This window comes from Mytilus galloprovincialis, chromosome 10 (genome assembly GCF_965363235.1).
Source record: "Mytilus galloprovincialis chromosome 10, xbMytGall1.hap1.1, whole genome shotgun sequence".
NCBI classification, from domain to species: Eukaryota; Metazoa; Mollusca; class Bivalvia; order Mytilida; family Mytilidae; genus Mytilus; species Mytilus galloprovincialis.
In genome coordinates, this window is record NC_134847.1 from 43,119,252 (window position 1) to 43,131,203 (window position 11,952).

Genomic DNA, 11,952 nt, shown 5'->3' on the forward strand with positions numbered 1-11,952 from the left:
AACAACAGAGAAAAAAAAACAAGAAAAAGCATATAACAGTGCACAAAATATATCATAGAAAACCAATTACTGTGGAATACGAACTCCTCGGAATGCCGGGAAAGAACCAAGGTGCTCCTAAAAGATACGCAAAATTTTCTTCGTATGTGGTAGCCGCTCTATTGTTCAAGTTAGCCGGTGATAAGGTTATATAGGTCACAATCGATAAAAAGAGGACGGAATTGTTGTTACAAGAGTTGAAATGTATGGTATATGTTTTGTTAATTGTTTGAAATCTGTAGGTGACCGTTATTTGTAAGTGATCGAGAGTGGTCTCATTGACAATCATATCACAACTTCTTATTCTTATATAAACGTCGTCTTCTGTGAAAAAAAACCCTCATAGGCATCAAAACAAAAACTGTAAGTATATTTTTTTCATGACATATAACAATTGAATGTATAAATTCTTTTTAATTCAGATTTAAAACTATTAGGTGAAACAATCAACGGTTATTTATTCGTTTGGTGTTGCCTAAGCTGATGAACGAGTGTTCTGCTTCTTTTCACAGTGGCTCTTTGTAGTTTTGGGATCTGTTGTAGTCGGTGGGGATGCAGTTGTTGTAGGGCATGCTTTTGGAATGGTTTTACTCGAACTACAAACTTCACCAGGTGGGGAACATGATGATGGCCTATTACAGCCTACCGACGCTGGAAGTGGGGTAGCTGAAAGTACATTTGAAATGTAGTTTATTTATATGTTGTGAAATACACTGTGATGTGTTCTATGTTTGTTAAACAATATACGATTTGACATCATAGATAATGATACAAATTTTGATAATTAAGAAATAATTCATGGGAGCTTGAATATATCATGATTTTACCACGGGTTGGCCTTTTATGACAAATATTTTACCCTGAACGATAGCGAGGTGTAAAATATCGGCATAAAGGGACAACTCGTGGTTAAATCACGATATATTCAAGCTCCGATGAATTATTTCGATTCTAATAGGACAAAAACAACAATTCTTTTGGATCGAAGCGCTCTAAGTAGAGGAAAATATTTGACGTTCCATAAATAAACGCACTATTAAATTGGCATAAAAGAACGGAGCAAACTGAATAAGTGACATGATTTAAACTGTTTACAATAACGTATTAAGATAGTTTTGGATGAATTTAAATAATAATTTACTTATATGTCATATATGTATAAAAAAAAACTTTTCTCATACCACATTTTAACATCGTTTGTTTACGTTTCCTTGTTGTGATGATTTTCAGTATTACAAGCGTGTATTTTCCCGTAAATGCTTCTATTCTAACGTCATCGTTCTATGACGTCGATTATCTCATTCATAAAAAAGCATATGACGTGGCAGTACGATCGGAACAGCCAAAGCAATATATTCATATTTTACCACAGGTGTGTACTCAAAGCGTTTGAAGGACGTCATGTTAGAATTATAGTTTTATACAAGTTTTATCATTATGCTATACTGATTTTATCTTCGTGCTGATTTGTTCATTACGCTCATATCGATTTCATCATTATGTTTATACAGCCGATAATATTAGTGTGCTTATATTAATAATATAAGTGATTTTACTGAATTCAGCATTGCGTTTTTATTGATTTTATCATTTTGCTCCTACTGATTTTTTCCATTATGCTTGTATCAATTGTGTTATTACTGGTTGGTTATATTGATTATATTATTATTATTATTATTATTATCAATATTATTATACTGATTTTATCGTAATGTTTTTATAATTATGATGATTTTATCATTATGCTTATGATAACTCAATAAGTTTGCGTATATTATTATAATCATTATGTTAATTATGATTATAATTAGTATAATAAAACTGATGATACTCATAAAAATATCTTATTTCAAAATGACGCATAAAACTGTATAAAGAATTTATTTTGTAGTTTCTTATTTCAGACAAAGGAGCAATTATATAACTATGTAATTAACTTACAAGGTGGTGTGTCTCCTGTAAAATAATTAGTAATGCTTAATAGGATATTTTTTGACAGTGAGAAGTAAAATCTCAAAAATACTGAAATACAAGAAAAATTCAAAACGGAAAGTTCCTTATCAAATAGCAAGATCAAATGACTAAATGCATCAAACGAATGGACAACACGTGTCATATTCCTGACTTTGTACAGGAACTTTCAAATGTAGAAAATGACGGATTAAACCTGGTTTTATAGCGCTAAACTTCTCATTTGTATGACAATCGCATGAAGGTGCATTATAATTACATAAGAAGCCGTGTCAGTTGATTCTTTAATTTTCAGCTCTAGGGATATTTGAATGGAACCCAATCAGAAAAATTCGGATCTTTAATGGAAAGATCATCATCAATATATCTGAAGTGAAATTTAATAATCTGGCTTCTTTGATCTTCCTGTTTTTGACAAGTGTCTGAAGTAAGTCCGATTCATATGAAAATTAGAAGAGGTAGGCAAGGAGAGGCGCACAGTTTGTTCCCATAAGTCATTCGACAGTATTGTCTTTTAATTTTACTGCTTTGTGAGGTCGTTTATACCTGGTAGTAATTATTGAATTTGTCGACATTATCGATTTAGGTTCCTAAATCAAAAGGATAGATAACTATAATTATTTATTTTCATTTTAGTTTAAGGATTTTGCGTGATGATTTGTATTGTTTTTTGTTTAATAATTACTTGAATTGTTTTCGAATTATAATTGGAACCCTGAGTAATAAAAGTAATGATTAACAAAAATCTTTACGCATAAAGTAAATTATTCATATTTCGTTTAGAACTTCATTTAGAACTTCATTGATGCGCAAACTCTAAAACAAAGACGGTGACATGCTTATACATGTATAATTAAGAAAGCAATAAAATAGGCAAATAGTTCTCTTCAAATCACACATAAACATTAAGCAAATAAAACAAAATTTCACAATCTCCGGAGTATTTACAATTCCACTAGCAGCACCCTTTCGCATGTTATATTGGCTGACTCTAAACATTCGCCATTGTTTACGTTTTCCTATACACAGAAATTGATGAATGTACATGCATGATCTGAATAATAGTTTTTCGTCTCAAAAGTTGCTAGAAATTGTTCACAAAATGCACTGCGGTTCGTGTGATTTTTTAGACTATCATTAGTGCAACATATAATAAAAAACCAATAATATTTCCTATAGACAGAAATTGATGAATGTACATGCATGATCTGAATGTTAGTTCTTCGTCTCAAAAGTTGCTAGAAATTGTTCAAAAAATGCACTGCGGTTCATGTGATTTTTTAGACTATCATTAGTGCAACATATAATAAAAAACCACTAATATCTGTTTTTAACATTTTTGACAAAGCAGGACAAATTTGAAGAGAACTTCAATGAATAATCTCATCTATAAAAGACTCATCAGTGACGCTCGAATGATAATACGATAAACCTGACCAAATTCCTAAATGTTTTGCCAAATACAGTTAATGTAATCTATTCCTGAGGTAGAAAAGCCTTAGTATTTCAAAAATTAAAGTTTTGTTAACAATTAATTTATAATTAGGAACATATCAATGAAAATGCAAGTCAACACAGAAGTGCTGACTACTAGGCTGGTGATACCCTCGGGGAAATAAAACTCCACCAGCAGTGGCTTCAACTCAGAGGTTGTAAATACACTCATCATACATGTAGTAACCAGGATTGAAATTTTGTATTAACACACGACGCGCATTTCGTCTACAAAAGACTCATCAATTACGCTCGATTAAAAAAGTGTTAAAAGGCCAAATGATGTACGAATTATTTAGTACCGAATTTTTTGGCGCTGTTTTATTGATATATTCACCTTTCTTTAAGTATACAATGTTGACATTGGTAAAAAAAAACACACAATTGTCAATCGCTAACAAAGAATACAGTCTCAACTTCTAAGATATGAGCAATTAAAAATTTACCCACAATGTTTGTCTCTAGATTTCTTATACATTATATATTGGGACTATTTTACTTTCAAAACTGAAAAATTCATAAAAAACAATAGCATTTTTTTTGGAAAATTTATTAAATGTATATTTCGTAAAATCATATGGTAAAAAATGTTAAAAAGCAAAGTAGAGATAAGTGTGTAAAATGTTTAGATTACACTAGCTAGATAAAACAAGATGACACCGAATATCTGATAAAACATCTAAACATTCTTCTTAAAAAGTATTGAGTTATTGATTTAAATAAACCTGCACTTACCAATCGTCCACGAAAAAGGATAATCTGGTTCTTTACAAAATGCACATAAATCAGTAAATGCTGTTGTCTGGTTAGCAGAAGTAAATTCGTCTAAAAAGTACATAGTTTTCTTATAAAGTTTTGAAAATAAAATGTCATGATTTAGCTTATTTTGTTTTCTTCAATATTAACCTAAACATACAAAGCAACAATACCAAATATACTCTGCATGATATACTATTTCTTTTTAAAAGTATGTCATCGTGAAAAAAAAGACAAATCACAAAAATACTTAACTCCGGGGAAAATTTTGCGGGATTCCGCAATTTGACATGTTTTGAAGTTCAATGACGTACTATCGGCACGTTTAGTAGAATCGGAAATGTTTGAGAGTATGAACATGTTTCTGAGTTATGCATGTAAGTGCTAGTTATTCATAAAATGATTTAAACATCGTCTTGTTCATCAAAATTAAAAGACAAAAACATAATTTTGATATTTGTCATACGTGCCACTCATAATAGTTCAGTGAGTAAAACAATTTTTACTTTTAAGATGGTTAATTACTTCGGGAAATGCTATTTATCATATTTCTAAGAACTATTAATAAAAATACAAAGGAAACAAATTATGCAAGTTTGTTTATCTATTGATCCTGTAGCAAACATTAATGTTTAAAAAGGTTAATTACTTCAAGAAATGCTATTTTCATACTTTTAGGAACTATTAAGAAAAAACTACAAAGGAAACAAATCATACAGTCATGTTTTTTTTATCTATTGATCATGTAGCATACATAAACTTTTGAGATGATTCATTACTTCGAAAAAGCTTTTTTCATACGTCTAGGAACTATTAAGCAATAATACAAAGGAAACAAATCATACGTTTTTTTATCTATTGATCATGTAGCATACACGAAGTACGGATATACCAATTAACGAACTTTAAGATATATATTATACAATTTTGCATGTATAATAATGTGATGAATAGCATACTAACTTACTCCAACCTTCCATTATAAACTCCAGAGGTGTTTCCGGATTATAATTGATCGAAAGGCATCTAAAGTTGTCAGTGCCCTCTTCTCTGAAAAAGAGGTGTAGATATCTTAAGTTTATCATGTTCAAAGAATGCACTACCTTATTTGCCTATACATTATTTTCCATTTTCATTTAATGATACATGTATTATACAATTATTTCTTGTGCCTGAGAGAGATATGACGATTTTGTCACCCAAGAAAAAAAGTTACACAAGGGCTTCGTCTGCGATAAATATGATTTTTTGAGGTTGAATCAATTGCTATATCTCCCATATATCAGCTCATTTTTTATATAAATAAGGCCGTTAGTTTTCTCGTTTGAGTTGTTTTACATTGTCTTATCGAGGCCTTTTATAGCTGACTATGCAGTATGGGCTTTGCTCATTGTTGAAGGCCGTACGGTGACCTATAGTTGTTACTGTCTGTGTCATTTTGGTCTTTTGTGGACAGTTGTCTCATTGGCAATCATACCACATCTTATTTTTTATAACGTAAAAATAATTTTATTCCACTTCCTATACTTTGTTTTAGTTCTGGTCCAAAGTCAATCATTTATAATTACTATCCTAATCTGTTGTTTTTAAATCTGAAATATTAAACAAAAAAAAAAGAAATTACTTTGCTATCTGTATGGATTGTACGATTGTTGGTTGTAGCTTATCGTTTCTTTTCTTTCGTTTTTTTAAATCAAAGTCTGTCTTTTTAAATATAATGATACATGTCCTTTTAATTTATTCTATGAATCCGTATTCTGTTTATACTTTTCCCCTTTTCTTCACATTATTTAAACTGAAAGCATCTGAGTTGCTACACAATGAGACAACTTTCCATCCAAAAAGCAATTTATAAAAGTAAACCATAATAGGTAAAGGTACGGCCTTCAACACGGAGCCTTGATTCACACAACAAGCTATAAAAGGCCTAAAAAATATTGGTGTAAAACCATTCGAACGGGAAAAACCAACGGTCTAATCTATATAGAAAAAAACGAGAAACGAGAAACACGTATGAATTACATAAACACACGACAACTACTGTACATCAGATTCCTGACTTAGGACAGGTACAAAAATTTGCAGCGGGATTAATAACATTAACGGTATAAATTTTTCTGCACCAGATGCGCATTTTGACAATACATTCTCTTCAGTGATGCTCGTGGCCAAAATATTTAAAATACAAAGCTTATATAAAAGATGAAGAGCTACAATCCAAAATGTCCAAAAAGTATAGCCAAAACTGTGAAAGGAACCAGAGCTTTGCATGAGGGAGATACATTCCTTAATTTATAATAATTTCTAAAATTTTGTGAAAGCGAATTTTAATAACACAAAAAAATCCGTATTTTCATGCCAGTACCGAAGATTAAACGTTTTAATGGTACCAAACCTCCTCCCTTTTTTTAAAACAATAGTATAACATCACAACAAAGTAAGAATCACAGGGTCATTTCAACGCTTCTGGCGTATCAACGTATATTCATGATAACTATTTACACCATTGATTCGATACAACTGATGGTAGACTTTAAGTACCAGAGGGTATCACCAGCTCAGTAGTTTTCTTTATTTTTGACATGTTGACATGTGTAAAAAAGTATGAGCTTTTCGAAATATAAACGATTTTTCTTATCCCAGGCATAACTGACCTTAGCCGTATTTAATTAACACAAGTGTTATGTATAGCTTAGTGATCAGACATTTTAAGTTCCAGATCTAGTTTGATTATAACTACATAATAACGTGCACATATATGAAACAGCGGCTGTTACCGAGTATAAATAGAATACAGATTTACCACACGTGACGTCTGCCCTTATCAGAAAATGATTGTAGCAGATTAAACTAAACAGAAATATGTAAATGAGAAATTAATTTAATTTCAATTAGATGAGTTTAAGAATTAGAATGAAATTAATTTCTTCTGAATTGTCTGCCCATAGTTGGCGTTTTTAGGTCATTGGTTTTATCTGATTTGGCGGTTAAATCATTCGGCACGACAGGGTCTACTCGACCGGTCACGTATTTTTTTAAGTACTGTTGTTATCTAAAATTTTGTATCATGCATTAAGAGATTGGTTTGTTTTACGCGAGTGTGTGTTCATTGAACTATTTACATATTTATATGAGGACATTATGTTTAGTATTCTGTACATGAAATATATTATTAAAATCAAGTCATCTCTGTCGTGAGGTATTGCACTTTACTATTTCTTTTCATGATTATAATGAGAATAATACGAGTTTTGATATTTGAATATAAACGGAAGAAGAAACGAAATTAATCAATTTAGATAAATCATTAAAATATATAGAAAGAGTTTCAAAAGAAAATTTGCTTTTTATTCGATTTGCTGATATTGAAATTTGACTGTCGTTAACATTTCATAAAAGAAATAAATGCGACTGCAAATTACTGTCCATCTGAATAAAGAGCACTTATGAATTTAACTGTTCATCTAATTGTCTATTATGTCCTATCCTAATCGTTATATCCTAACTATGCCTAAACAAAGTCAAAAAATCATGCAATCTTCTATATACATCCCGTCTCAAAGATGTTTTTTTCTATTCGATATTCTAATTTGATATATTTCATCACTTCTAATTATCTTGATCTTAATTATTCTCGGTTTCAAACTATTCGAATAATAAACACTTTTATAACTATATAATAACGTGCACAAATATGAAACAGAGGTTGTAAAAGAGGAACGAGAGATACCAGAGGGACAGTCAAACTCATAAATCGAAAATAAACTGACAACGCCATTGCTAAAAATGAAAAAAACAAACAGACAAACAATAGTACACATGACACAACATAAAAAACTAAAAAATAAGCAACACGAACCCCACCAAAAACTAAGAGTGATCTCAGGTGCTCCGAGTATAAATAGAATACAGATTTAGCACACGTGACAACAACTTTAGGGAATTTCTGGTCATCAATGCTCTTCAACTTTTACTTTTTATTCAGAAATTATAACGATGTTTTTATTATTGCGAAAAATGCAACTTGCTTGTATTCGCACTAGTTTAAGCTAGCAGTTTGCCATTTTATATGTAAATTAAAAAAAAATCTCAATATCGAAGAAATCAAATCGATTTTAGTCTAAAACTACAAACCGTAATAATAAATGTACACAATAATTTCTAGATTTACAGTACTCGTTTAGCTTTTTACTCCTTTGATTTGAGCCGCACTCATGAGTCCTATATAGACCAAACTCTGATGTATCAAATTAAAAACTTGTTCATTTGATAACTATTTACGAACCATACTTTAGAATTAATCTGTTTAATTTATTAAGAATTAATTGACAAATTAGATAACTGAAATCAACGTTGACATCTAGGTACACTGTATATTGTTTTACCTCACAATAAGGAATCGTTCTGTAATTTGATGACACCTAATGTTATATATATCACCTATGTCTGAGTATAGAGTACTGGTTCTACCATCAGCATTAAACATCCATTCATAAAAACGAGAACTATATTCACGAAATGTTTGATTGTGCCATGGACAAGGAAAAGAACATGGAAATTCAGTCATACCTGGAATAAAAGTAAATACATTAATCCTAATAATGTTTAGATGAGGTTTCTGAAACAAACAAAAGGGAGACAATTTCTTGAATAAATATATGGTATGCATTGTTGTTAATACAAATGTGTTTGAGTAGTGCTTAAGAGCAGATAGAATGAGGAGCTTTGCTTGGTCTTTTTTTCTGTTTCTAGCGCATTACATTTAAAATTCATTTTTTCAGACAATATGTACAAAAAATGTAGTTATTTTTCGATTCCATTTCAAATGAAAAATTGTGTGTTATAAACAAATATTTTGAATCAGTATTATTCATAAAATCTTCAGACACACTTTGATAGTGTCATTAACAATCAAAATTTACATTAATTTTTGTGCGTAAAGTATATATTGTGTAGTTTATGTTTGATGGGTGTGAAATTTGATATTAGCATTCGATTATGGACTTTCCATTTTGAATTTTTCTAGGAGTTCAGTACTTTTGTGATTTTATTTTTTTTTCAAGATATTTTAAATTTGACATATGAAAGATCGTGATGAATACACCATCAAAACATAATACAAGTAAGCTAACAAACCAGTTCTTGTCATATTTGGATAAAATAAAAGAGGGGTATGTTAACCATTAAAAGAATGTTTATAAAAATGCAGTTCAAATTTAATCAAATATAACCATGTCAGCAAACGTGAAAAATAAATAAATTGATTTTTTGTATCATTTCATTTTGTGGACTATGACTCATTCCTGTTACTTTTTCTGTGTGCCGAATTCTGAAAGAGGAAGAACATTTTGAATTATTCAAGGACCTCCTCCTTCCTTCCCCTAAACTAGAATTTCTTAAAATATTTGAATCCTTAATAATTATTTCGTTCATTTTTATTTCTAGATAGACAAAAAGCAGACTGGAATAAGAATTTTAAGTGAACTCTTTATTAAATAAGATATCTCATTTATTACCTTTGATAACTATTAACACCACTGGGTCGACGTAACTGCTGGTGGACATTTCGTCCCGGAGGGTATCACCAGCCCAGTAGTCAGCACTTCGGTGCTGACATGAGTACCAATTATATTGTAATTTTTATAAATTTTCTGTTTATAGAGATTTTCTTATCTCAGGAATAGATTACCTTAGCTGTATTTGGCACAATTGTGGGTCCTCAATACTGTTCAACTTTGTACTTGTTTGGCTTTATAACTATGTTGATCTGGGTGTCACTGATAAGTTTTGTGTAGACGAAACGCGCGTCTAGCGTATCAAAATTATAATCCTGGTACCTTTGATAACTATTATTAAATAAGATATCTCATTTATTAAAAAGGATATCTTAATTATCAAATGAGATATATTATTTATTGAATAAAAAATCTTTATTGTTAATTAAGATATCTTATTTAATAAATGAGATACATGTATGTTATATATTTAAATACAAGATTTAATGTATTAAATAATATATAGTTATCTGATATATGAAATAAGATATCTAATATAAAAAGATAAATGTCTTATTTATCAAATAAGATATTTTATATTTTAAATAAGATATATGATTTATTAACGAAAATATTGCATTTATAAAATAAAAACAGCTGAGAATAATTGTTTGCCAATAAAATTTAAAACTTGCTAACAAAAAAGGAGAAAACAAGTATTGGACTTTATAACTTGATTAGATATCATGAAGTGAATAAATATAAAAACGGCTTGCGATACAGGTATGTTACTAAACAAAACAAAATACATTTCAAAACGTCGAGATACTAAAGTCAAATCATAGTATTTGTCCTATCGATATTACAGTACAGTAAACAAAAAGTATTTCATTTTACATTATAACATGTAAATATTCGATTTATATGAGAAGCCCTTTAATCTTACTAGTTTGTGTGTAAACAAAGAAACACATTATTAAAGAGGCATGGTTTGAAGCCGTTATCAACCCAACACATAATTTGAAGTCATAAGTGTTAAAAGTAGGAAATTAAGTTTACAGCGTGATGTAATACTTATTTGCTCGTTTGGTTTGGTAATTGTTAAAGGTCAGGGCTTCCATAACTGGTGTATGCATTATCCTTTGAAGAAAGTCAACTAATATTACGTTTAGGTCTGTGTGACTTCTTTTCAACATATTTAGTTATTTAAACTTACCATCATTATTTACGTATTGCAAATAAAATTGTTTATAGTCGTGTTAATGTCTAAAAACTTCATGTTGCGTTTTGCATAGAACTGAAGATTGTTCAAACTGAAAAATCGGCGTAATAAGCAATACAAAATCTTTAATTTCTGAAAAAAATTACCGAATAGATATTTTTAACGAATAAACGTGAAACTTGAATTACAATAATACCGAACTTCGAGGAAAATTCAAAAAAGAATGTCCTTAATCAAATGTTAAAATCAATCCCTCAAACACACGTCACAATAATTGATACCAACTGTCATGTTCCTGATCCGGTACAGACATTTTCTTATGTATCATTTTTATAGCAACTCAAACCTCTCACTTGTATGACAGTCGTTTATTATATTGGCAATAATATGTAAGTAGGACACACACACATAATTATTAAAAGGACCACATGCCTTTTTATATCAAGCTGAAATATTAAGCAAAAAAATTGTGACTAGCTAGCATACAGTTTTTTAAATTGTTAAATAATTTTCGCGTTTTCTAACATACAATTCATTATTGGTAAACAAATAAGGAAAGCAATCTTCTTACCTGCAGAAAACTCAAACAGTGAAAACATGAAATAAATCACAATGATCTTGAGTTTGTGCATGTTGCCAGCTAAACGTCTGTCTAAACTAAGTTATATATACGATATAAATGAAGAAGGGATGCTTTGTACTACTCATATGTTTTATATATATATACTTGTATACATCTCAATTTTTAACAGCTGGGTCAAGATGAAACTTCTTTGATTAAAAGGTAGAAAATATATGATATATATACAGTCAATAGACAAAAAGGAGTTCCCACTCAAAAAATGTTCTATCATTTCAACTAAAATAAATATTTTTTCAAAAAGGATAACTACATGACTCATTTATATCAAATACATTTGTAAATACAAGAAGAAAAAAAATGATAACGAAAATACTTCTAAGGCATTTGTGATC

The 11,952-nt window shown here is 29.9% G+C and overlaps 1 protein-coding gene across 2 annotated transcripts; it reads right to left on the reverse strand.

The window, feature by feature from the left end:
• Positions 1–439: 439 nt before the first annotated feature.
• On the reverse strand, positions 440–11,638 carry LOC143049185 (uncharacterized). Of its 2 annotated transcripts, XM_076222917.1 has the most exons (6): positions 11,549–11,638; positions 8,646–8,829; positions 5,228–5,310; positions 4,240–4,329; positions 1,981–1,995; positions 440–705 (listed from the first exon to the last, which is right to left on the reverse strand). In XM_076222917.1, the coding sequence occupies exons 1-6, from the start codon at positions 11,607–11,609 to the stop codon at positions 515–517; spliced, it is 624 nt and encodes a 207-aa protein (XP_076079032.1). In that variant the 5' UTR covers positions 11,610–11,638; the 3' UTR covers positions 440–514. The 2 variants fall into 2 exon arrangements, with proteins under 2 accessions (XP_076079032.1, XP_076079033.1); XM_076222918.1 differs by lacking the exon at positions 1,981–1,995.
• Positions 11,639–11,952: the final 314 nt, after the last annotated feature.

Coding starts and splice junctions, on each gene's coding strand:
- LOC143049185 (XM_076222917.1), bottom strand. CDS start 11,609: ATGCACAAACTCAAGATCATTGTGATTTATTTCATGTTTTCACTGTTT. Junction 8,830..11,548: donor ACTGTTTGAGTTTTCTGCAG/GTAAGAAGATTG, acceptor CTTTTATTCCAG/GTATGACTGAATTTCCATGT. Junction 5,311..8,645: donor GAACGATTCCTTATTGTGAG/GTAAAACAATAT, acceptor CCTCTTTTTCAG/AGAAGAGGGCACTGACAACT.